Below are 26,598 nucleotides of genomic sequence, written 5' to 3' on the forward strand. Positions count from 1 at the left end.
CCAAAGTCAAACTCAAAGTTTAGTGGTTCATATCACATAGTCATGGGCCCACGGAAACGACAACTTCTGATGTGCAATCAAAGAAAACAGGACCCTGCCAGTTATATGTGTACTATAATATTAGATAAAGTGTAGAAAAATGACCTAAATATGTTGTCCATATGCATTTTGATCTAGTTAATAAACCACTGTCATCCAGCCACAAAACGTTTTGGCTCCACTTCCCAATGTTTTCTGCATATTTTATTCATATCTCACAGGCTCCTCATTGGAGCAGTCACTCTGCTTTTCTGACCAGACTATTCACCCTCATGTTCAACATGCTCCGTGTAATATAATGTATGCCATTTTTTAACCACTCGCTATTTCAAAATGTTGACAAAAGGATAAATCAGAAAGAAAAATAGATGCTTTTTCCTCTTCAAATGGCCCGTTGATTGTGCAGGGAGCAGAACTGTAGTTCGCACACACTTCCTGATGGAGCTGCTCCTGCGAAGGATAAAAACACACTCCTAGCAAGCCAGCTACATGAGTTATGAAAAGTTATGTTTGACTGTCAAGTAGATAGAGAAATATTTTTTAAAATGGACGTTATTCCTCGGTTTTCTGCACATGAATAGTAGAAAATATCCCCATGTTCAGAGAGTCGGCACTGGTGACAAGTCAACTACGAAGGGTTGGATTGTTAAAGCTAGTAAGTCTCTGTAGCTAGCGTTAGCAACCAGGCCAGCCTGCTAACGGAAGCTAGCTAGTGAATGCACTACAACGTAACGTTAGGCCTTTGATAGCCTTTGATAGCTTGTTTATACTTGCAACTGTATTATGGTCGTGTTAAATTGCGGCTATTAATCTACAGTAATGATGTCAGGCCGTAACATCTCTTTCGCCAAAAGTGAACTTTTTACTTTTCCGTAAAGTTAGTTTTTCTAAGACACCTATAGTTAGCTCTGCTATCGTTTGTTAAGCTAGCGTTACGCGGTTAGCCAGTTGGTTAAATGCATCATACTGTTTGACAGAATGCAACATTATGCCGTTCTACTTCGTTTGACAGCTTCCGACAAAATGTGTAACGTTATCCAATTTCTAACGAGCTAACTTAGTTAAGGTATATATTACGTTACTAATACATGGGCTTGTGTAACGACACGTTAGTTCCTCAGTTGTGTCATAATCACAACCTTAGTCTAAGCATTCATGTGCTGAATTTATTTCTAAATAGACCTTAAAGTAATGCTTATGTTCTCTTTGTCTGAAATTTGCTTTCATTTCAGTAAGTTACTAGCTGACGTTAGCTAGTAATGTCTCTAACATTACCATCTGCCGATATGCTTGAAACACCTCCTGGATACCCATTTGAAGAAATTAACTATGAAGATATTGAAGTTGAGGAGGTAGGTTGCCTGTGTTATTGTGCTCTGTCCGTGTTCCTGACACTAAGAAGATTCATTTAATGTTCTGGATGAACGTTCAGAATATAAGGTGAACAAGCTCCCACTTTGTAATAATTGTCTACTTTACCTATTGATTTTCAGGTGGTGGGGAGAGGAGCTTTCGGGGTTGTTTGCAAAGCCAAATGGAAAGGCAAAGATGTTGCAATCAAGACCATTGAGAGTGAATCGGAGAGGAAAGCCTTTATTGTTGAGGTATTGTTTTTTACTTAATATTTTCCAATTACTACAAGATGTTGAGTTGACAGCCAGTGGTTATGTCCAAAATCTCTCTCTATTCACAACTCCCTTTTTAATGTAGACTCACATAAGATAAAACTTGATTCATCTACGTGTCACAGCAGCAGAATAAAACTAACACCAAAAATGAAAAGCAATAGAACAGAATAAATCTAGAATAGGTCTAATAAATCTAGATCAGGTTTCAGGTGGCATCAGACCTGTCTTGAAGGCTTAATAACGAGTAGCTAATAGCAAGCTAGCTGTTGTCATATGTATGAAACAATGTTGTATCCATAGTAATGTGTGCCTCCTGATAAAGTCATAAAAAGTTCACTCACAAACGCAGGAGATGAGAGAGATTTTGGACATTTTCTAATCATTGTCATATTGCATCATCACTAATAACCGAGCTGCACAAAAGTAAAACTCTTATTTCTAAAATGGGGAGCAGTGCATTGTTGGCAAAAAAGTAGTGTTTTTCTGAAGAAATTAAATGATAACTGAAATTTAATGATTACTCGTCATGATCCTGTATATTGACAGATTGTTTATTATTAGCTGTACGATCCCCACAACGCTGATGAAGCATTAGAAGTGTACTTGATGCTCTTAAGTTGGTCTTGGGTGATGCAGGCAATCTAGCTAAAAGGTCTTATCACAATTCTCTTAAATACAATCACAATCCATGTTTTAAATTGCCTTCTTTTTACTCTTTTAAATGTATTGAGAAGCAAGTGAATTGTCCACTCACCATAGCCAGCAGTATGTTAGGCTGTACCATTAGACTGAAGTGGTGCAGACTGGTTTTGGTCCAAAACTTATATTTTGGGCATCTTACATTAAGTTTTTGGAACTTACAAGTTGAGTATGATTGTGGTAAGTTTTCCTCATGTACACTCTTTAGTTTAGGAAAAGCAGCGTTGTGTAGCCGTTCTTGCAGAATGCACACACAACAAGAATAATTTAGGCCTCTATGAATTTAGGTAAGTTTAATTTAGGTCATGAAATAAATATTTGCATCAACTCATTTGACCTGCTTAAGCAACAACAATGATCAACACTAAACTGCAAATGGGAAGCTGATTCATTAATATTTCCTACAATAAACTTTGCTAATAGTCCATGTTGTTTTTACAGCTTATGTCCACCAACGCAAGTGTAATTATGTCAACATGCAAAGGATCTGAATTAAAAGTATCTCGTAACATTTTGTTTCTAGGTTGTGCAGCTTAGTATACATGAGCGTGTTTCTTCTCTTGGTCTTGTCTGCGCCTTCTCACTTGGTCCAAAGACGTTACATTGCTATTATGTCATAAGTAAGAGAGTAAAAAAAAATCTAGATTCTGGCAAAGTTTTTGGAATATAAAATGTCCGTGGATAAATAATTCATAATAGGGGAAAACCCTACCTTGTTGAAGATTAATTGTGAGAAGAGTCATAGATAGCTCTTTTATATGGTAGTCAAGGTCGAAAAGACCTTTTGCGTTGTGTGTTTCTTATTGCAACAGCTACTGGAACAAATTGGCAATGTAATTGAGCACATACAGGCACACAGTCGCTGCCCTGTCTAAGTCAAAGTGCAGGCCATATGCTGTACAATACTGAAGAAATCCCTTGGGATCGTCATGGCTCTCTGTATTTGCCTTTGTACCTAAAAAAAAGTTTTTGTTGTCCTAATATTTTTTTTACTGGTGTTGCTATAACTGTACTATTAATAAACTGTTACTGTTCTTATTATTCCTTGAAACATACTGTTCTTTCGTATCTGCCATCTTCAGCATTTACCACATGGCAGTATATCATGATATAATCAGAGGTGTTAATTTAACTGTACTTACTATAATTGTGCTGGACTGCATTACATTAAAATGTGTTTCTAGTCTGTTTGTAAATGGTATGTGGTATGTTATCTTCTAGTTTGTATTTATATTGCAAAGGCAAATCATTAGAAACATTGTTGAATTGCATTTGCTATTTCAGATGTACCTAGTAAAGTGGCCATTGACTCAGTATTCATGCTGACCTGTGTCTAAGTTGTGGCTGCTTTGTTTTTATTCATCTTTGTATAAGAAAGTTATCCTAGCCTTTAATCTGACTAAAATTGCCATTGAATAAAATTTGCATCTCTCAAATTTTATCTGTGCATGTCTGTGCTTTGTTTAGCGCTATGGTTTGACCATCACATTTAAAAGACATAGGTTCTTATTCTGAGTGTAGTGGAAAAATGCCACATATGTAAAAGCTGTGATAAAAAAATTCAGTATTGAAGCTCTGTAATTCTGTCTGTAACACCACTCATGGAGCAGAGCCTGCGAAGTATAAATATTTATGTACTCAAGGTGTTACTTGCAAATGGAGTTCTGCTTTACTTTACTTTTTTACTTTTTACTAACCCTACTTTTTCCCCTTTTTCTACAGCTCCGGCAGCTGTCACGTGTGAATCACCCCAACATTGTAAAGTTGTATGGCTCTTGCAATAATCCAGTAAGTTGATTGGAATTTATATCTTATGCTGTCTTAACTGAACAGTCACACTGATACTCCAGCTCATCCCTTACCCTTTTATACAGTGATAAGTATGTGAAATCAATGTATGTCTGTCTTATATACAGACATAGACAAAAGTGTTGCCACCCTTCCATTAAAGAAAGGAAAAACCCACAAAGTAACTTGAAACTGACAAAAGTAATAATAATTATAAATTTACTAAAAATTAACTTAGGAAAATCAGACAAAGCTTAGTAGTTGTGGTTAAACAGATGTTTTTTTTTTTTTAAACAAACTTAATATTTTATTGCACAACCATTTGAAGCAATCATTGTAATCAAACAATTTCTGTAACTGTCAATGAGACTTGCATCTGCTAAAAGGTATTTTGTCTCAGGTTTGAAGGATGCCTTCTCCAGACTGCATGTTCCAGCTCCTTCCACAGATGTTAATGTGATTTAGATCGGGACTCATAGAAAGCCACTTCAGAATAGTCCAATGATTTGTTCTTTGCCATTGTTGGGTGTTTTTAGCTGTTGGAGTACTATGACCTGTGACAAAGACCAAACTTTCTGACACTGGGCAGCACGTTTTGCTTCAGAAGTCTAGAGATTTCATTGTACCCTGCACATATTTAAGACACGTGCTAGATGGAGCAAAGCAGCCCCAGAACATAACCAAGCCTCATTTGTGTGACCTTTTGTGGGTTGCACAACGTATGCAAAAAAAATTAATTTTCATACAGTGGCAAGAAACACAGTAGCATGTGAACCTTTTAAAAGTTTGTATTTTTCTGTATTTGTTATAAGACATGATCTGATCTTTTATGTATTTATTGAGAACAACCATAAATACCTCATAAAGCTAGTGGACCAAGCGCTTCCTGTAGCTGTGGATCAGACCTGCACATCGTTCCTAGCAGGACTGCTTTAGCTCTATCATATTCTTTGGACGTCTTATGTTTTTGGCTCTCTTCAAGTTGTTTCATAGCATCTCTATTGGGTTGAGGTCTCCGCCCACTCCAACAGTCAGATTTTATTTTTCTAAAGCCATTCTGTTCTGGACTTGCTCTGGTGTTTTCGTTCATTGTCCTGTTGCATCACTCAACTTCTACATTTCTTCTTCTAGTTTCAGCTTACGTACAGACACGTTATCCTGAAGAATTTTTTGAGTGTGGAGTGTGCAAACTTCAGCCATGCAGCTTCCTTCGTGGTGTCCTACCATAGACACCCTGCTAGTTCAGTGTTTTCCGTACTGTAGACTCATGAACAAGAATGTTAGGCAGTACAATGATGCCTTTATATCTTTGGCTGTCACTCAGGGTTGCTTTTTTATCTCATTGATTAGTGTTCATTGTGCTCTTGGGGTCATTTTGACTGGCCGCCTACTTCTTGGTAGTGTAGCCACAGTCCCAAAGTGTCTCCATTTGTATATTGTTTACCTAACTGTTGGCTGGTGAATTTCCAAATTCTTTGAAATCCCTTTGTATCGCTTTCCAGCTTCATGTAAATCAACAATTCTAGCTCCTTTTGGCGAGGCATGGCTCACGTAAGCAAATTCTTGTGTGGAGAAAACTCAAAATGTTTGAGTGGTTTTTGTCAGTCAAAGTAGCTCTTGTCCACAAAATGATTTTCTTTCAGGTATACCTGACTCCAATTAGCTTTTTGGAGGTCATTATTACATACTTTTTTAACTAGCATCATACGTTTTTTATTGTTGTTCTCAATACATGCGTAAAACATCAGAATTATTATATATATTATTTGTGTTGTTATTTTAGGCACATATTTGTTAAAACTTTTGACTTAGATGACATTTTATGAAAAATTTATGCATAAGAATATGAAATTCCAAAAGATTGACATACTTTTCCTTCCCACTGTCCTTCCATTATCTGTATGTGAGCGTGTTTAATGTTTTTTTTTTTTTTTCACACTCAGGTCTGCCTTGTGATGGAATATGCTGAAGGAGGCTCATTGTATAATGGTGAGTCTACATTTTGTGCTACAGAACTATACTGTCACATTACTGGTGACAGAATTTGGTAGCTAGTGTTTGCTAGTAGTGAAATTAACACTTTTCTGTTTAGTTGACACCTCCCACTGCTAGTATGCTTTTACTAACTAGCCCTGCACAGTGAGGCAGTGTAGGGCCTTGTTTTGTTTATGCAATTAACATTCAGATGGACCTGGGAAATCATCAGGTTTCACAAGAAGCAACATGCAGCTATACTATAGGACGTTATTAATGATGCATGTATGTCAGCATTTCAGCATAAGTCAGAAGAATTTATTGTGATATGTATGCTGTTGAAATTGGTCACTAATTCTGTGTGCACAGAAGTAGTTTCAGCCACATGTTTTAGTCTAGTCAAGTCTAGTCTTGCATTTATACGTACAACCACAGTTACTGAATGCAGATAACCTACACCCTGAGATCCTGTGCTTTTGTACAGATGCACTCAGAACACTGCGGCTCATGCTGCTGATCTGGTAATGTGCTGCTCAAAGTAGATAAGCTTTCTGTGTAGACACAACAAAAAGCTCACCACACTTCAAAAGCATTATTCACAAGTCTTCAAATATTGTAAAATTCTGCTCTGTCCAGTTTAGTGATGGTGCTTGTTTATTGCAATTGGGTCAACTCTCCAAAGACAGCTTTTAAGAGCAATCAGATCTTTCAATGCTTATGTGTTGCAAACCTTTTGTTGATATCTGTATTGGTGAGATGCTGGCTTTCTCCTCTGATATCCCTCTTTAACAGACAGGGGAAATCAATAACATCAGCAAACTTAACAACATTCTTAATTTCTTCCTGCTGAGACCACATGAAAATTGTTTTTGTCCAGTGAATTTCTACTGTCAGTGAGCTTGCTGAAGTCTGTACTCTAAGTGCATCAAGAGGTGCTGACAGACAGCTGTTCTAATGTCAGAGATGTTGAACAGAGGTCAGACACAGACACGGCTTATAAGCCTGCTTTTTCCAGTTGCTGCTGCAATTTTGGGATACAGTACAGCCAGAAAGTATTCACAAAGCATTCCACATTTGCATTCCACATTTTGTTAGTGACAGCCTTACTCCAAAATGAATTACATTTATTATTTTCTTCATAATTCAACAAACAACCTTAGCATCTGTTTACTGATATGCTAACAATCTCCAAAAAATTGAACATGGGCTGCCCCTCTGATGGACTCATTCCCGATCCTATTCACCCTCGTCACTGCCAAAGAGACATCATCTTATCCTCTGCTACCTCCAGCTCTGCCTCCTGTCTTTTCTTCAGTGCCACTGTATCTAAACTGTACAGCATTGCTGGTTTCCACATTGTCTTGAACACCTTTCCTTTCATTCTCACTGATGCTCTTTTATCAAAGAGGTGGCCAGACAGAAACCACTCCTCAGTAAAAGGCACATGACAGCCCACCTTAGCAAAAATGCACCTGAAGGTCTCTGCCCTGACCATGAGAAACAAAATTCTATGGTCTGATAAAACAAGATTGACATTGACACCACTCTGCACCCGGCCAATACCCTCTCTACAGAAGGATGGTGGTGGCAGCAGCATGCTGCCGGCCACAGCCCATACTTGAACCTGATTGAACATCTCTAGAGAGATCTCCCAATCCAACCTGATGGAGCTTGAGAGGCACTGCAAAAAAGAATGGAAAACTGCCCAAAAATACGTGTGCCAAGCTTGTAACTGGTGCTAAAGGTGCTTCAACAAAGTGTTTAGCAAAGGCTGTAATTATTTATGTATATGTTATTTTTCTCATTGTTTATTTAAATAAATTTGCAAAGATTTCAGACAAACTTCTTTCATATTGTCATTAGGTGGTATTAATTGTGAAATTTAAGGGAAATAATTAACTTAATCCATTTTGGAATAAGGCTGTTACATAACAGAATGTGGAAGAATTTAAGCTCAAGCGTGAATACCTTCTGCACTGTAACACTGAGAATCTTCACAGACATTGCTTACATTGGGCCTGTAATTTGAAGCTCTAGATGATGCATTTTCCAAAATAAATAGCTGAGGAGAGGAAGAAAACAAAGACGACTAATAAAATGATTTGTCAAACTGTTTACTGTTGATGTGCTTTGTGCTTCATTTTGTTATGTAGTGAGGGGATTAACTGGCATTTATCTTACTTACTTTCAAATGACACAAAAAGCCAATGATAATGAGAATAGTGCCGTGCTAAGTTAAAAGGAATATTTTAGCTTAGCAGAAATAGGGATTTGACTTTTATAGATATATTTATCAATATCAACTGATATGAAAAGAATTATCATGATAACAAAAATGCCTTCTCTGTTTTTCCTTGTGCAGTGCACTTATTAAAGAAGCTACAGCAATAGGGCCCCGTGTACAGGTGTCAGTAATTTGATACCATGTTGTACCATCTTTGTAATTAGAAGCTCAACCTGCTGCACCATATGGACTTAAAACATGATCTATTTGTGATAAAATATTTGTGGTGAATGTTCATTTCATTGTATGTGTGTGTTTGTTGATGTCTGTTGTGCCCTTATATTTAGTTATGAATGTTAATTAACCATGTGAAGTTGCATGAATGTCAGGGAAACACTGGCATGACATTGTCATAAATCACTACAAGGCCTTGCATTCTTTTTGGCTTATCTGCAGGTTTATTGTCTTTGGTGGTGGTTGTGACTGTGTTTTCTTGTCCACAGTGCTGCATGGTGCTGAACCCCTCCCCTATTATACTGCCTCCCATGCCATGAGCTGGTGTTTACAGTGTTCCCAAGGTGTGGCCTATCTTCATGGCATGAAACCAAAGGCTCTCATTCACAGGGACCTCAAGCCACCCAAGTATGATCTTCCTCACTGGACTCTTTCTTGTGTTGTGACTTCTGTGTCAACAAAGGGCTTTATTTCTTTAATTTAATTCAGATTGTTGGTCAGTTATCTGATGTTTTTAGCTGTTAAGTGTACTCATTCCTGATACACAGTATCGGAAGCCACTTGTAATTATTGTTTTGTCACTAGAATGAACTGAAGCTCAGTCTCTGTCAACATATCTCACAACACCGTACCACCACTGTACTGGCAAATCAGAATTTTGCAGATGCATTTCTTGTAGATAATTTTGTTATGGAAATGAGTTTAGAAGTTCTTTGTGTCTTCTGAAGTAGTTTATACCTACCTAATTAGGTACAGTATAAACTATTTGTTTAAAGAAGACTGAGACCTTGATCTGTTACACAATAGAATGATTGTCTACAGTTTCATAAAGCACAGTGGAGTGGTTATCTTCTGTTAAACATTCAAGTAATTAATGCATTTCTTAATCTGGACTTGCTTGGCTGTAGATTTTTTTCAGTGCAGTTTAGCAATCAGAACACAGAGTGCTATATTAGTAAATGATATCTAGATCCCAGAAGTTGTTCACTCTGTTCTGATAAAATATAAAAAGCTCCCAACAGAACTCGAAAGAAAGAGAATGAGCAGCTGCTGTGTTTCCTGGGGAACTGTTGTGGAGTTTTGTGGAGGGTGACACATTTTAAGACATTATCATCCCTGGGTTACTGTCAATTAGTTTATCTAAAATATACTGAATTCAATGATTCTATCCTGAGTACCTGCTTGGCTTGTACTTGTACTTCCATTTCTTGTGACGAGGTAGCACAAGTTAGAGTATCCTTTAATATCTAATTGTCTGAAAATATAAACAGTAGTTTTTGTTTCTGTTTCACTTAAACGTCAAATACAACTCAGTCTGTTATCCCAGTGCTTCCCAATCCTAGTTCAGGACCACATGGTGCTGAATATGTGGGTTCACAAGATAAAATAATAAATAATCAAGAACTTTGTTTCTGTTGGAAATGTTGCTATATTTGTGAAATGTTGGATACTTTAAGGTTTTGTGAAATTTAAAACAGATTTCTTTTAGTTGAACAGCTTACAGTTTATGTCCACACTGTCACTTGACATGACAAACCATGTCAGATAGATGAGAAATACATGGTGTTATACATGCTAGACCACTAATTGTTAGCTACACTGAGTTTATATTACCCAGGATTCTGTCTTGTTTCATTTTCACTGATCCTTTCACATCCATAGTTTCTGAGGTTTATTTCTTGCCTTCTTTGTTTCAGTCTTCTTCTAGTGGCAGGGGGCACTGTGCTGAAGATATGTGACTTTGGAACAGCTTGCGACATTCAGACCCATATGACCAACAACAAAGGAAGTGCAGCGTGGATGGCCCCAGAGGTATTTGAAGGCAAGTATGAGAGATATTCTAAACATTAAAATGCTTTGGATAACTTGCTGCTTACTCAAAACAGTGAATCATTTGTATGCATTTTTCCTTTTATCCAACTTCACCTTTAACCTTAATTACAAGTAAGCACTCTGAGCATGGAGGCATTAATTCTTTATTCATCTTCATCAGCTACATTACTCCCCTGCTTTGCTTGATTGTAGTTCATCAAGCATAGTAAGAAGAGGAATGGAGTGATGCTGGTGGCTTTATTTCCTCTGGGAGACAGCAATGTAGAATTTGTGTTCTCGTTAATCTAGAAGCCTAATGTATTTCTACTTTAGGAGCTGTGTTCCTGGCAAGGCGTTCAGATGCATTCAGATGAATTAGACTAGTCATTATCTTGTGTTTTGATGCAAGTTACAAGGCTCCTGTACAATTAGACAATTCTCTTTTGGCCTCTCAGTGAGCTCTTTAAAACTCATTTGTATCAGTGTGAAATAACTCAACACAGCAACTTTAAAATAGGTGGGTGTGCAGTTAATAGGTCCAGCAATTAAGCAATTCAGGAGTTGTCCTTCAGTGAAGATTGCTCCCTTATATCCCTCCCTTCAGAATTCTGAGATAAGACAAAAGATGCTTGTAGGAAAAACTTCTCCCATATGTATCCTCCATATACCACAGAGAGTTGTCAGTTGTATCATTCAGAACATTGTCAAACTGGAGCTAAGTGTAGCTTTGGGTTGTGTGTACTTGCAGGCAGCAATTACAGTGAGAAGTGTGATGTGTTCAGCTGGGGAATCATTCTCTGGGAGGTGATCACTCGCAGGAAGCCCTTTGATGAAATTGGAGGACCAGCCTTTCGCATCATGTGGGCTGTGCACAATGGTGAGTCACTGATTATTCTAGGGGAGTAAGATACAAATGGTGAGTCCTGCTACCAATGCGAGTCATCGGGCAAGCCTGTCTAGCTAGGCCTGCCGGAAGATTTTGAAAGTAAAGAAGAACAGCTAAAGACATGTTCATCTTTGCAGCAGTTGTTGCAGTTTTTTTCTTATACAGAGAGATATGGAAGAAAATACTGACATTACCTGAGTACACGTTTAATAAACTGCCATTATGGGCTTGAGCAGCAGGAGATAAGATTTTGTTGCTTGTTTTTGTGATTCTAAATTATTGTGTGTGAGTAATTACCTTATTTTCTTTGTCTACATACAGGTACAAGACCTCCTTTAATCAAAAATTTACCTAAGCCCATTGAGAGTCTAATGACTCGCTGCTGGTCTAAAGACCCCTCTCAGCGGCCTTCCATGGAGGAGATAGTAAAGATCATGACTCATCTAATGAGGGTAATCATTCTCTACGCACTGCCTGCAGTATTCCATTAAAGTGGTGAATGAATTAGTAAAGCTGAACAAAAGGAAGTAAAGATAAAAGTGAAAGAGTCAAAGAGTGGTTGGAACACAGGTGATTTTTTACTACCACATGCATGAATATGGTAAGTATTAACTAATTCAGGGTGTGGATTTATTTTTGTCTGTTACACTACAGCTATTTCTCTTAAAATTTAAATCATAACGTTCAAATTGTTAAATGTCAAATCCAGCCTTACTTTTCCTTACTTTTCCTTCCTCTTAATTTCTTTTTGCAGTATTTCCCAGGATGTGATGAATCCCTGCAGTATCCATACCAGTATTCAGATGAAGGACAGAGCAACTCTGCAACTAGTACAGGTACAAGTGTCATCTTCAAATTGCTGCGGTGCAGAAGTACAGAAGTGCAAGTAGGGTAAAGGTTGCTATGAATTATTAATTATTATTATAATTATTATCCTGTTTGCACAGGAGATAGACCTGTAGTGGTAACAGTTGGACAATGGACAAAAGTGTGGGTTGAAGGTGCAGGACTAGCACTAAATCAGTGTATACACAGGCAGTTCAGGTTGTCAACAAACTGTGATACATAAGCTCCCAAGCATTTATTGCTAAATTTTCACCTGTCTTGGCAGGTTCATATGTGGACTGCACTGGAACCAGCACAAGCAACAGAAGTGATGCAAACATGGAGCACAGTGATTCTCAGGGGAGCAATGACACCATTAAGATTACGCCTCAGTTTGCACCTCATTTCAAACCAAAGGCAAGGCCTTCATATTTATTACTTCAAAAAGTCAAATTATAGATAGAAAATGAAATAATCAGAGAAAATCATCTAAACATTAGTCTTTTTCTGTTCTTTCAGGGAGACCCGTTGAGGACTCTGCCACTGTCCAGAGGGGGCAGCGTAGAGAGTCTGCCTGCACGGACACAGTGCCTGGCAACATCTGACAGCAAAAGAATGAGTGCTGACCTGTCAGAGCTGGAGCCCAAGATGCCATTTGCACCTACAGGTACACATAACACACTTTATACACAAAGCAGAAACATGAAAAGCAGAAAGACTGACCTGTTAAGGACATTTGATATTCAATTCAGTTTATTTATATAGTGCCAAACAACAACAAATGTTATCTCAAGGCACTTTACAGTGGAAGGTTTAAGACCTTACAAAATATAACTGCTAATAAGATACACATTCAAAATTAAAACAGTATTAATGTGACCAAATGTATGTGATAATAGGTCATGGTTGCAATAACTATTACTGCTTTCCAAACAGGCCCTCAAGCTTTAACTGGACATAATAAAAAAAGCACTCAAGCCGAGGCTCCTCTGAAACTTCAGTAATTCCACTAAGATTAATATCCATATAAGATACAGTCTATTTTCCCTGTTTGTTTTCCCAAATACTAGTTTATTGTCATTCTGTGGCTGTGTTGTCTAGTAGTTGTTAACTGCCCTTTACTCATCATATTGTGCTTTAAGTTAAAGTTACAGTTACATTATGTGACATTTTCAAATATTTTTTGCAGTAGTAATATTTTTCAAAAAATACCGTAATGTGGAGAGTGGCAGTAGTGCAGAAAATAGTAGTAGTTTAACTTGAAGATGAGTTTGGATTTTGCAGATGTAATAGCTGGAGTGTTGCAGTTTGTGGTTTTGGGACATGTTTTTAAAAAATATCCTGCCACTCTTGGTTAAGATTATAAATCTGCGCAGAGCAGTTTCATCTTTTCTCTTGTCCCCCAGAACCCCTTACGTTTTCCCTGCCTCATCTGCACTTATTCAGTTCAGTGATATTCTATACAGTAGATTAAGTGTTTACCTTTTGTGTAAAACAAGTGGTGGGCAAAATATTCAAATTTCTATGACACACCACTAAGGACAAAGTTGTGGCCTGTATAGTCCACCATGTAAGATTTGTGAGATGTACAGTATGTGGTTCCTATTTCTCAGGGAAAGAGTAATACAGTAAGACAGTTGCTGTGAGAAAAACATAACCAGTAGAGGTAACAGATGATGAGGAGGTGCAAATTAACATATACTATGAATTGTTATTTAACAATCAACGAAAGTAAAATTCAATGGATATAAGATCCACTAAGTTCATAGATAGTTATATATAGTTTTATATATATAACAATATATAGTTTATATACTATACATATTTTATAGTTTATAAAGGCAGTCAGTGTTTCTGATTCACAAGTAATAAGCCACTTTACCTGCGTGACTGTCCTCCGTCATAGCTAGGCGATGAATCTGGGAAAGCCATATGAGGGAAATTTGTCTTAATAATGATGAATAATTGATCCCTTACAGGAAATTGTCGTTGGAAAGCTGCCAGACAGTACATGTCGGAGGTACTACAGGGTTTCATTGTCTTGTCCACTCCGTTGTCGGCAAGTAGCCAGGAGAAACAGGGAATCATAGATGACTGCTCTACCACCTGAGCTACTGCCGCCCATTAATAAATAGACTGTAACTTAGATGCTGACTCAGTAGGATTAGTGAAGCTGTATATGAGCCTCAGTCAAACTTGGGTGTACAGCTGTCACAATATGAAAAATTTAGTGGTCCTTGCCAGTATCACTGAAATTCCATGATACTTTACCAATTTCGATACCACAGCAAAAAATTAACAAACTAGTTTATGGTGGAAATATGGAAAACAACTATGCAAATAATAGATATCTCAGGTGTAAGTCTGGTAGGAAACCTTAGTTGTCAGGTTTAGCTCAAAGAAAATGACACTGTACAACACTGTACACACATACAGCTAATGGTAATGCTATAATACTATCTGGATTTTATGTGAGGAGCAATGATTCAACAAATGCACAATTCAAACAATAACATTTCAAGATCATGTTAACGACATGTCAATATAAAATAAAGAACTGTTGCTCTCAACTACAATTCTTTTTATAGACCTGGAAGTTTGTCTTTGAGATGCTTAGCATTAGCTAAGTGATACGCAGTATTTACTTTTTTCATTCTAAAGCTCTGCGAAAACATTTGTATACCAGCTCCATTTTAATTTTTCCTAATCATACAAATTCAATGCAAAATATCACCATAAATGACTTTTGCAGTGCTTTTTTCCTCCAAGGGGGGAGACCTCCTGACTTACCAAAGTATTGGTTCTTATGACATCCCTACTTTGGAGTGGATTTTGGCACAGAACAAGGGCTGCACATCTTGTCAACCTTGTCTAGCAACGTAATTGTAAACCCAGTGAAACTGTGGCTGGTGTGGAGATTAAGAAACATTACAGCAACAAATATCTCACATATACAGTATACACGTAGCACACACATATGGCACAAGTCTAGAACATATTCTTTAATGAATAGAGTTTCTGTAATTCAAGCAAAGTGTTTTTCTTGTTCAACGTATGGTTTAGTGTCTGCTGTTATTTGTGCTTAGAAATATAGTGCCGGGGCTGCCAACAATTTAGGCAGTTCTGTTCCTCAGCGTCTGGAATGCATGGGGTGCATGCTGCCCTTGCATGTACACTATACGCTCTGCATGTTTGTGGCCTACATGTCCAGTCCAGCTGTGAGCCTACAGCCTGTCTTAGTCTGTATGCTTGTTGTGTATGCAGCTGTATGTGTGTTTTTGCAGCCCGTCCCCAGTATAAACGAGGCCATCGTAAAACTGCATCATTTGGCACCATTCTGGATGTCCCCAAGATCGTCGTCACAGGTATCAATGGACCAATGGGCCTCTTGGTGACTGGGTGAAGCTAGCTTGGCTTAGCCCATAAGTTGTGGTGCTGTGCCCTCCCTTGTGTGTCACTCCACACTATACTGCTCAGACAATGTCAATACCAATTAACAGTCACTATAGTAAAAATATATAACATAATCATCCAGGGCGTGGAGTAACACACATCAGAGTTGTCTTATGTTTTCTGTGATTTTTATGGTCTAGACCAGATGTGTCAAACTCAGGCCTGCGGGCTAGATTTGGCCCACGGTGTAATTATATTTGGCCCGCAAGATCATATTAAATGTGTATTAGAACTGGCCTGCCAGTATATAGCGCATACACTGCTAATACTACAAATTCCAGAATGTTTTGTTAGCGCATTGGTGCATTAGTTGAGACTCCTTTTCTGTTGACAATCATTAGCATCCATGCAATGCCAGACTACAGATAGAGAGAGACATAATAAATGAATACCACTGATATGTTTTATGTCAAATTTATTTTCTCATTTGTTTATAATATTAAGCTTTACTTTCTCCAGATTCAAAGTTCGTTTCCATATGAAAAGGTTCAACATTACATATCTGGAGAGATGGGTAAACATGCACTTCGTCCCAGTTTTTAATTTGAGTTTGACACCCCTGGTCTAGACCATTTTCATTATTTGGACAGTTACACATTTTTTGTTCTTTAGGCTTTGTACTTTAGCACATTCAGTTATAAATATAACAATAGATACCACATAAAACTGCCAAGTCTCAGCTTTGATTGAGTGTTGCTAAGCATTATAAACTCCCAAACTCATGGCGCTATAAAAATTATTTAAACATTTAATTGTGCAGCTTAGGATAAATGGGGTGTTGGTTTATTATTTTTGATATGTTTCTGTGATTTCATATAATAAAATCAATAGCACAATTAATGGAAATAATAATAATGGTAAGAATGATGTATTTTTGCTGAAACTTCAGTTTTTAAAAGCCTGCTACTGTGGCATATATACAGGTGAACAATAATCAGTTTCTTTGCATTGCAGTAAATTTAAGGTTTGTGACTAGTTTCTTTCCCTCATTTTAGCCTCCTCTCAAAGAATCACTTTTCATTAAATATGGATAATTCATCTTGTTCAGCCGGTTGTTTACTAGTTTTATAGTGAAAGATCTTCAGCTGTACTTAGGACATGTATCAATGCAGAGGTATACAGAAACATTTTTTGTGGTCATGTTCAGCCAAATGCATCAAAACTCACTGGTTAACATTCCATCATTCAGCAAGATAACAATCCTAAAGCCAACGTAATTAAAAGCTTTCTAGTGTGAAGAGGTAGAATATCTTTGACTAGAGGTTCAGTTACCTCTTCTAAGTTCATTCAAGCTACCTTGTCCTTTCTGGGTATCAAATTATAATGCAGAGACACCCCACAACAGGCAAGATTCGAAGAAGGCTGGCTGCAGTGATCCCCAGAGCTGCTGATGTCAGTGACTTGTTTTTTGTGCTGTTGTCATATGGCCCTATGGTCATATGTTAACCTTACCCTAACCCCACCATAGGGCCAATCTCCCATGCTATTCTTTCTATGTTGATGTAGAAATTAAAGCTGAGACTTAACATTCATGTAGCATTTATTTATTTTATTTATTAAGTACCAAAAAGATGTAACTGTATGCTTACTGTTGGCACTTTGGTTAGAAGAAGCAGAACATGAGTTAAAACTGGAGCTTACTCATCTGTTAACACCTTTTATTCCCAAAACCCAGTTCAGACAAATTAATCTTCTTCCAAAATAAAACAGTTTCGATAAAAACAATAAAAGTATTTTCTGACTTCTGAAAATTCTATTTGTATGTAGCATCAGATCTGGTAACAGATGAAATAAGCTTCCTAACTCTGTCCTCTCTAATCTTTCTGGTTTGGCTGCCACTGATCATTGGTAGCAGTAGGAAATCAGTTCACCTCTTCTCGTCCTTGCCTTTCATGCATAAAGGACATTCAGAAAGCATGCCATTTTCCCCCCTTTTGCTCTCTTTACATCCATTAACTTTGAAAAAGTCATTTTGATTAATTTCTCTCACACTGAGGGTCAGAGCTATTATTACAAGCAGAGAGACGCATGAAAGGAATGGGGACAGCTCTAGATGTCAGAAAATGCTTCTATTTGGAGCACTGTGAGACACAATGAACGAGTGTCTAATTTAATCCAGAGCATAAAAGAGGTGCATATTATTAAAGGTAGGGAACTTAATCATTACATGTGCACACCTGGACATAGTCTTTACCCAATCGTATAAATCCCTGGAGGCCATTAAGTGAAGTAGGGAGTCCGGTTTAGGGACCACAGGATTTTATCCCAGCTTATTTTTGTTTAAGTCTCTTGCGGTCTTGTTTACGAGTGAGGGAAAGATGTAGCGTGAGATTGACAGACAGATTAGTGCATCAGCAGCAGTAATGCGGTCGAAGTACGGGTCTGTCGTGGTAAAGAAGGAGCTGAGCCAAATAACGAAGCACTTAATTTACCGGTCAATCTACATTCCTACCCTCACCTATGGTCATGAGGGTGACTCTTAGTGATAGCATAATGGTCACCCAAGAGGAGCTTGGAGTAGAGTCGCTGGGCACCTGTATTGGATGCCTCTGGGACATGTCTCTCCAGGGGGAGACCCAGGACACACTGGAGGGATGACTCATGAGAAGGGAGTGGAGTATCCAGATCCCGCAGGCCTTGACTAAGACCTCCTAATTCAAATCAGCCAGTCAATATAAACTTGTTAAATAACCAAGCTCTGTTGCTCTTGTGGTTTGGTCTGTGGTGATGTGTATTTGTTTTTGCGCTGTCAGTTAGGTGGTCACATTCCAGACATGCCCTGGCACATGTTGATGGAGACCAGAATGTAAATTGTTGAATCAGTGCAGCTGTATTTGATTGGCTTTGTTAGTCTGAGTCTCCTACTTTTCAAAAGCAAATACCTAAATCATTCCCTCAACATCACTTCCAACTAACTCTTCTCACTCCGTTTCCTGTCTGTCCATTGTTTCCACAGCCACATGCGAGTCACAAAGACGTCGCTCCGTTCAGGATCTGCCAGGCGTTGGAATAGAGTCCAGCCAGGTAGGACTGGAAATGGCAGAGGGTCACAGTTGTTTTGATGACTCGCAATAAAGGAAACTTTAACTTTAACTTAAACTTTTTTTAAGCTAAGTCCATGTGACAGATGGAGAGATAAATAGACGACACTTTTAATTCCTAATGAAAAGTCGAACTCTAGCAGAACCATAACATTAGGAGTTAAGGAATGCACTGTATGTTTTTGTTCTCCAATTTTACCATTCTTTACTCCTATTAAGCTTCTTAAATGTGTGGCTTATGTATTCAAAAGCAGTTGATGCATTCTAAGAGACAGAAATGCTCAAGGGTAAAATGTCATAGTATATGACATATTTGACAGGTCTAAGATAGAGATCTTCAGTTCAGAAACAGCCCAGTCCTCCTCCTCATACAAACACAACTTCAAAAGAGCTCCTTGGTTTGAAGCATTTCTTCACTTATGACAAACATTTGTCTTCATTGGTTTAGTAGTAAACCTCCCATTTAGAGCTCACCGTAAAGACTAAATAAGATAGATTATGTGTGAGATCAACCTGCCATATAGATTCCAAGTGGTGCACATAAAGTCCTTTACTATACTGCATCATATTAAAATTTTGTCCTCTTGCAGGGGAGCAGAAACAGTAGCCGGTCCTCCAGTCCTAGTGTGAGGATGATGCCACCTGATAAAACAAGCAGCAGAGGTTATTTCTCCCCTGATGACACAGGTACTAATAACTGAATTTCCACTTAGGCCAGTTACCACAACATAATAATAAATTTCAAGTGTCAGCAAGCAACTCAAGCCAGCTCAGCAGAAGAAGAACCAAACACTCACAACTCACACACAACTGGTGAGATAGAAAAGAAAAAAGTTACGACAGGTCATTTTAAGGAACAGGTGGCGTAAAAATAATGATCACTGACTGAAAAAACAAGTTAGATGCTATTTTACAATCATAATATAGATTAAATAAACAAACACCGGTTCATCAAGCTGTGTTACATTACATTCAAAATAAGTGGTCAAATGGAAGTTGCCTTCATGTGTAATATTTCCAAGACACAGTTTTAAGCATGTTTAAAAAATTTTTGACTAAATACCTAAAAACCTGTGAAACGGGTTATTTGCCACAGTCTCTATATGTTATGGAATGCATTAGCGTTCTCTTTTTTGCATCCGCATACATTAATGATGAGAGAGTAGCCTCGCAACACCTTGTTGCAGAACAGCATATTGGATATTGTTTTGTTATTATGGCTAAATTCAAAAAAATATTCTTTCCATTTCAAAACAGCAGTAGTCCTGCATCTACACCAAACTGTATGTATAGTTTGGAAAGACAAACTTAGTTTTCTTTTTGCCAGAGTTTGCCAACCCTGGCTCACCCACTGTGGCGGTCTTGTACTATAACCACTTTAATCAAATTAAATTGTAAAATTCTGTTTTGGTGTGAAAATACCAGTATTTGCTTGTTTCTGCAATATCTTCCCTCCAGATTCAGACCAATAATTGTTCTTTTACTGAGAATGCATAGAAGGCATTGCTTTACATACTATTTGTGTGAGCAGACCAAAATAATTTTGTAGAAGTTTAGAGTTATAGCTTCATTACCAAACAAACAGGGAACAATACTGGGGAAAATCAGACTTGCTTATCTGAACAGTGAAGTGGAACTTCCTTAAGGAAAGAAATATAGCACTTTTGTCACCATCTTTAGATACAGCATCTTTGTATATGCCTTTATACGTATATGTTGTGTATAGTGTTGATACATGATTTACAGTGCTGATGAGAAGGTCAGTGGTCTCTACTAAGTCCTGTGGTGTACAGCCAACACTGTGCAGTCATTAAAAAAAACAGTTCTTGCTCTCTTTTTTCAGACACCAATGGCTCAGACAACTCCATTCCTATGGCTTATCTCACCTTGGATCACCAGCTACAAGTAACAATATACCATCAGCCTATAGCAAACTATACATATAAGTCATTTTTTATTAAATATTTATAGGTTTAAGTATATTTTGGTGGTGAAAAACAGTCTGCAGTGATGTCAATTAACAACAGCATTCATATTTATTTGCAGCCTCTTGCTCCTTGTCCCAACTCTAAAGAATCCATGGCTGTGTTTGAGCAGCACTGCAAGATGGCCCAGGAATATCTCAAAGTGCAAACAGAGATTGCCCTGCTGATCCAGAGAAAGTAAGTCTACCTTCACAAAGCAGCCAGATTTCATGTGCAGTAGTCAAGTAACTGGATTGCATAAACCCAAGTAAATTCTTTAGTGTGAACTGTGTAAATTGATTCACATTCATTCTTTGAGCAACTGGTCAGCTGGGTCGCCTTTCTGTGTTCCACCACGTTTTTGTATTCTTCGGGTGCTCTATCCAAATAACTCTATCCACTATCCAAAGACCCGCAATTGTGTGTTCTGATTGGTTGTCTCTTTATGTCGTCCCTGTGATAGATTGCAACCTGTCCATGTAATAACCCACCAATGGCTGCTGAAAATGGAAATGTATTACAGTACATAGCCCACATTTTAATGCTGGAATATATGACTGACGTCATATATGACTGGGGTTTCTTGTTATTCAGGAGTATCCTGTAAGATTGATTATTCATTCAAACAGTAACTAGCTCTATATGGCTACCCCTGGTTTTAGCCTTGTTAAAAGTACAATGCAGCATGAAAACCAGAGAGCTGTGTGTGAGAAAAAGTAAGAAACCCCTGGTGTACCGAGCAACATACACAGCGAGTCAGAACAAGACTTGAGCAGAAATACAGAGGTGGAAATGTGTTACTGTTTTGGTTTTTTCCTAAGATTAGAGTTTTTAATTAAGAGTCAGGAAATGTGGGGAGAAAGGTCATATGCCAGACTTTAACCGGGAGCATTTTGGTTAAGTGGCATGCACATTATCCATTTTGCATACAGTGCAACAACTGACTGCCCTAGCCAATATTGCTTCATTTGCTGACCCTGTAGGAAAGAGCTCATCGCTGAACTGGACCAAGATGAGAAGGACCAGCAGAACACATCCCGTCTGGTTCAGGAACACAAAAAGCTACTGGAGGAGAACAAGAGTCTGTCCACATACTACCAGAAGTGCAAAAAACAGCTGGAGCTGATCCGGGTCCAGCAACAGAAGAGACAGGGCACATCATGATGAGACACAGACATATGAACTGTTACCATCCTCTCCCTTGCCATGCACAATAACACTATCCACTGTCACACTCTGCACATACACACTGTTCCCAGTCCAGCTTTGTAAAGAGACCTGCATTTTACTGTGTTTTGCATGATGCATTTAGTCCCTTTTTTCTGCCCAGCAGAAAGATGCTTTCTGTACATACATTTGCACATCCTGTTTTGTGACCGCAGACCAAACTATCACTGCACCTTGAATACCTGCATCTTGGTCAGCCCAGTCCCTGCTGCTGTGCTTCTTGGTAGACCTTTCTACAGTGGCAGTGTGTTCACAGTGTGCGAGTGTGATGGCATGCCGATGAGTATGGGTTGGGTGTTTGTATGTGTTTCCTCTCAGGGCCCCTGGGCTGCCTGGTCAGTATGTCCACTCCTCAGCGGCTTACAGCCACACCGTCCTCCAGAATGTGAAAAACTAGACAAAGGCGTTTCAGCATAAAGCTTGAATTGTATGCAGATGTTTGAGATGTGGATGTTTGACACCTGTACTACAGTACACATTTTGAAAAAAACACATTTGTCTTTCTATCTTTGTGAGGACACTTATGGACATAATACATTCCCTAGCCCCTTACAATACCCCAAACACTAACCTTAAACTAATTCTAACCATGACCTGGAAAGCAAGTCTTAATCCTCAACCCTCAACAGCCTTTTGAAGGTGAGGCCTGGCTAAAATGTCCTCTTTCCAAAGGTAGATAACTCAGACTGGTCCTCACAAAAATAGGTATACAAATACACACATACCTTCAATCAGTGTATTTATTTATCACCACTCCCTCTTTTAATTATGAGCATGAACCCTTCCACAGGCCATTGTAGCTGTTTACTTCATGAAGGTGGTGTATGCAGTTCAGAGAGGGGTGTACTTCTTGTCAGACGTTACAGTAAAATGATGTGCTCCTCAGGCTCTTAAAAATTCAAAACCAATTTCGACTTCAGTATTGTTTTGTGTGTAGATGTTTTTGTGTTTTCTGTACAGTAGTTCACTTTTTGTGATAGCTCTTCTGTCCTCTGTTTTGAATTAGGATTTCTTTTATCTGGTCTGGGAATGCCCTTATGGACAAAATAGAGGAGTAGATACCTCCCCATACAGTATCTGTTTTGTTTTTAGTTCACATGTTGCCTTAGGAGTTGCCTGCATTTTAAGTGCTTGTTTTATGTTACATTTAGATGGGGATAGAAGCTGAAAAACAATTTTTTTAATGTAATGAACATTGAACGAAATATTTTCTGGGGGAGAGAGAAAGATGTATGTCAGTAAGCTGATACTGTAAATGTTTCCCACCAGCTGTATATCCAAAACTATTAGATGTATTCAGAAATCATTCAATGTGATATATTTTAAGTATTTTTGCACAATCATTTTTATTGTTTGATCATGTAAAAATGTTATTTCTCATTTAGGCAATTCTGCAATTCTCTAGAGTTTTTTGTTGGATTTACCACACAAACACACAACACTGTTTCTCCTAAATTATTGGGAAATGAGGTACAGTATATGACAGCGAGCATTGTGTTATGAAATAAAATGAATGGTGAAAAGATGCTGGTTTCAAGAGTGAATGTTAGATGCATGGACCATATCTTTAACAAATTTTGTGAGATGTTGCTATAGAAAACAAAAACACCACCTGTAGAGTACATTACTATTGCCTCTTTAAATGTTCTGTAACAGCATAGACCACAATAGTGGACCATTAGTTATTCCTAGAAGTGGGCCATAGCTCAAAGGTATGATTTATGAAAACTAATAAGACATTGTCCAACACTTAGAGGGTTATGTAACAATATACTGACACCCTCTCTACATTTAAGACTAGACTTAAAACTTTCCTTTTTTATAAAGCTTATAGTTAGAGATGGATCAGGTGATTCTGAGCCATCTCTTAGTTATGCTACTATAGATTAGTCTGTTGTGGGGCCTCCCTTGATACACTGAGCTCCTCTCATCTCGTCTATTTATTCAAATGCCACTGTTGCAAGTCATTAACTTTGTGTCTTCTCTCTCCTGTAGTTGTGTTTCCTCCTCTCTGTCTCCCGCTCTCTCCATTTCTGCAGGTATCCCTGGCCTTGGAGCTGTAAATCTCCTGTTACTGGTTCTGTTAACCTGCCCGTGTTCTTTTCTGCTTGTTGTTTTTTTGTTCTCTGTTGTTCTTTTCTCTCTCCTCTTTCCACTCACCCCAACCGCTCGAGGCAGATGGCCACCCAACCTGAACCTGGTTCTGCTGGAGGTTTTTTTCCGTTAAAGGAAAAAAAAACACCGTTATATTTTGTAAGGCCTTAAATACTGTGAAGTGCCTTGAGATGACATCTGTTGTGATTTGGCACTGTACAAATAAAATTGAATTGAATGGTCAAATTGTTTAAACAATTCCCTTCTCATATAACGATCTTGCATGGATGTTCATTTCTGTCTGGTTTGTTAAAGAAGTCTGTGGCTTCTGTTCAATGTTAATCACAAATATTCACACTGGGTTTTAATGGTACAAATAGGTTATTATTGTGTCAACTTTTTATCTTCTTACTAATATGAAAATAATTGTATTAAATTGAAAAATAGGGTTTAAAAATTCATCTCTTTACTAAAGGATTACTTACTTGCTTTTTCCAGATACTCTAACACAACATCATGATATTCATTACCCGGCAGTTTGTGGTGTTCAGTTCAGACTGTTGCTGGGGAACAAATCAAAATGTCATGAAAAAGGTCTACACATTCTGAGACAAAACTGGAGAGGTGGAACATTATGGTTCCACCAAGACAGGCTTAGGGACTTTAGTCTGTCTTCCTTATGTTCCCTAGATAGACAAGTTTACATTGCCTCATCTGCTGAATTGTGGGCTGTTTAGGAGACATTTACCAGACTGTACTATAATGTTAAAAAATTCTTAGCAACATACTTGGAATCAACATTCTAATCATTTCAAATAGAGATGTTCTTTGAAGAATCCAGGAGAGTCTACAGTACAGTGATATTTTAGAATGTGTTTCCATTACGTCAATCAGTGAATAAACAAAGAATGTATCAATAATTTTTACACATTTTACTTCACTAGTGGCAAATTTATATATTCCTCTTATTAACCTATAAGTGAACCAGTGATTGGAAATCACTTCAGCATCAGTGGCAGAACATTAGATTAAAGGGTCAAGCTTTCATTTGAGGGCTTTATGGAACTGAGAAGTTGGATGACCCGTGTAGATGAACACTACTTTTGGTGGCTTATAAATATCTGAACAAACGGAACGCAAAATTTAATTGTACCTTTAATACGTGGTTGCAATTATTTTATAGTTTGTGACTTGTGCTCTCTGATGAATTTGTTTTCTTTTTTCAGCCCAATGCTAACTAGTTGATAGACAGTAACACCTCTTTGGACTTCTTATTAAAAAATGCTAATGCGACACTTCAGATAAACTCTATAGCTTTGACCAGCTTTATTGAAGAGAAAATAACACAGGCTATACAATAAGAATATCTGAGCAGCCAACTGTCTAAATATTTATGAGCCACATATACCTGCATGTTGCTGTAGTCCCTACATGGTTCTTTCAATGTTTTTGACCAAACCAATAAATAAAAACTGAAAGTTTACACCTTGTTTCATTTCAAATCCATTCTGGTATGGAGCCCAACTTGTGAAAATTGTGCCACTGTTCACCAAGGTTAGTTAGGTTATGTTAGCATTTAGCATTCACTGATAAATACACTTTTTAAATAGCTTTTAAAAATTAGGGAATTTGCCTCTTGTGGGCCTTTTAGTAAAGCAAAATATTGAAACATTTTGTAGATGAAATATGATGGATATACAGTATACACTTCTGAATATGTATAGTATTTGCTATTTACATTTTTGAAATAGTTTGTCCCTGTGTTTTTGTTCATTGTCCTGTTGCACCACTTAGCTTCTACAGAGTTTCTGCTGACGAACAGACATTATAACTATATATTGAATAATTTTTTTTGATACACTTGGGAATCCATCTCTCCCCCCAATCCCTACAAGCTGGCCAGGCCCTCAAAGCAGGCCCAAATCATAATGTTTCCTCCACCATACTTTATGATTAGGATGATGTTTTCATGAGGATATACAGCCCCCTTTTTATCCCAGATGTAGTGTTGTGTGTTCTTTCCAAATAGTACAATCGGTCCACAAAACATTATCCCAGTACTGCGGTGGAGTGCAAATGTGCTTTTAGGCAAACTTCATGCGTGCAGCGGCTTCCCTCGTGGTGACTTGCCAAAGACACCCTGCTTGTTCAATGTTTTTTGTACTGTGGACTCACGAACACGAATGTTAGCCAGTTCCAGTGTTGCCTTCAAATCTTTGGCTGTCTCTCAGGGTTCTTTCTTTACCGCATTAATGAGTGTTCGTTGTGCTCGTGGGGAATTTGGTAGAGTAGCCACAGTCCCAAAGTGTCTCCATATGTAGATTGTCTGCCTAACTGTAGACTGGTAAATTTCTAAAGTCTTTGACTTCGCTTTGTAACCCTTTTCAGCTTTATGTTAATCAGCAAATCTTGATTGTAGATCCTCTAAAAGCTTTTGGCTAGACATGGGTCACATAAGCGTATATTCTTCATGTGTTGAACAAACTCAAAAAGCTGTTCTCAATAAAGAAAGATCAGAATTTGTTTGGCACACAATGTGTTTTTTAATGCTTTTGACATAGATGAAGATCAGATCACATTTTATGACAAATTAATGCAGAAAACCATAAAATTCCAAAGGGTTTACATACTACATTTCTTGCCACTGTATATGCTCTAAAGTGCACTTTAAATACCAAAGTAAACGTACTCCTGTGGAAAAAGAATTCAT

General features: G+C 37.9%; 1 protein-coding gene across 3 annotated transcripts; it reads left to right on the forward strand.

Moving 5' to 3' along the window:
- The first annotated feature begins 470 nt into the window (after nt 1–470).
- Nucleotides 471–23,320, forward strand: map3k7 (mitogen-activated protein kinase kinase kinase 7). 3 transcript variants are annotated; one of them, XM_026340935.1, is made up of 18 exons: nt 471–694; nt 1,272–1,391; nt 1,533–1,643; nt 4,089–4,154; nt 6,098–6,143; nt 8,856–8,994; nt 10,284–10,408; nt 11,147–11,275; nt 11,606–11,736; nt 12,039–12,120; nt 12,396–12,526; nt 12,629–12,776; nt 15,394–15,474; nt 18,519–18,586; nt 19,194–19,290; nt 20,447–20,508; nt 20,650–20,765; nt 21,551–23,320. In XM_026340935.1, the coding sequence occupies exons 2-18, from the start codon at nt 1,299–1,301 to the stop codon at nt 21,729–21,731; spliced, it is 1,806 nt and encodes a 601-aa protein (XP_026196720.1). In that variant the 5' UTR covers nt 471–694; nt 1,272–1,298; the 3' UTR covers nt 21,732–23,320. The 3 variants fall into 3 exon arrangements, with proteins under 3 accessions (XP_026196720.1, XP_026196722.1, XP_026196721.1); XM_026340936.1 differs by lacking the exon at nt 471–694 and adding an exon at nt 756–1,105; XM_026340937.1 differs by lacking the exon at nt 15,394–15,474.
- Nucleotides 23,321–26,598: the final 3,278 nt, after the last annotated feature.

The sequence above is a fragment of the Anabas testudineus genome, chromosome 24 (assembly GCF_900324465.2).
Source record: "Anabas testudineus chromosome 24, fAnaTes1.2, whole genome shotgun sequence".
NCBI lineage: Eukaryota > Metazoa > Chordata > Actinopteri > Anabantiformes > Anabantidae > Anabas > Anabas testudineus.

What these genes read in the sequence shown, in the direction of transcription:
- map3k7 (XM_026340935.1), top strand. Translation starts at nt 1,299, where the DNA reads ATGTCTCTAACATTACCATCTGCCGATATGCTTGAAACACCTCCTGGA. An exon ending in CCTTGGATCACCAGCTACAA is followed by an intron (nt 20,509 to 20,649) that starts GTAACAATATAC and finishes ATTTATTTGCAG; the next exon opens with CCTCTTGCTCCTTGTCCCAA. An exon ending in GCCCTGCTGATCCAGAGAAA is followed by an intron (nt 20,766 to 21,550) that starts GTAAGTCTACCT and finishes CTGACCCTGTAG; the next exon opens with GAAAGAGCTCATCGCTGAAC.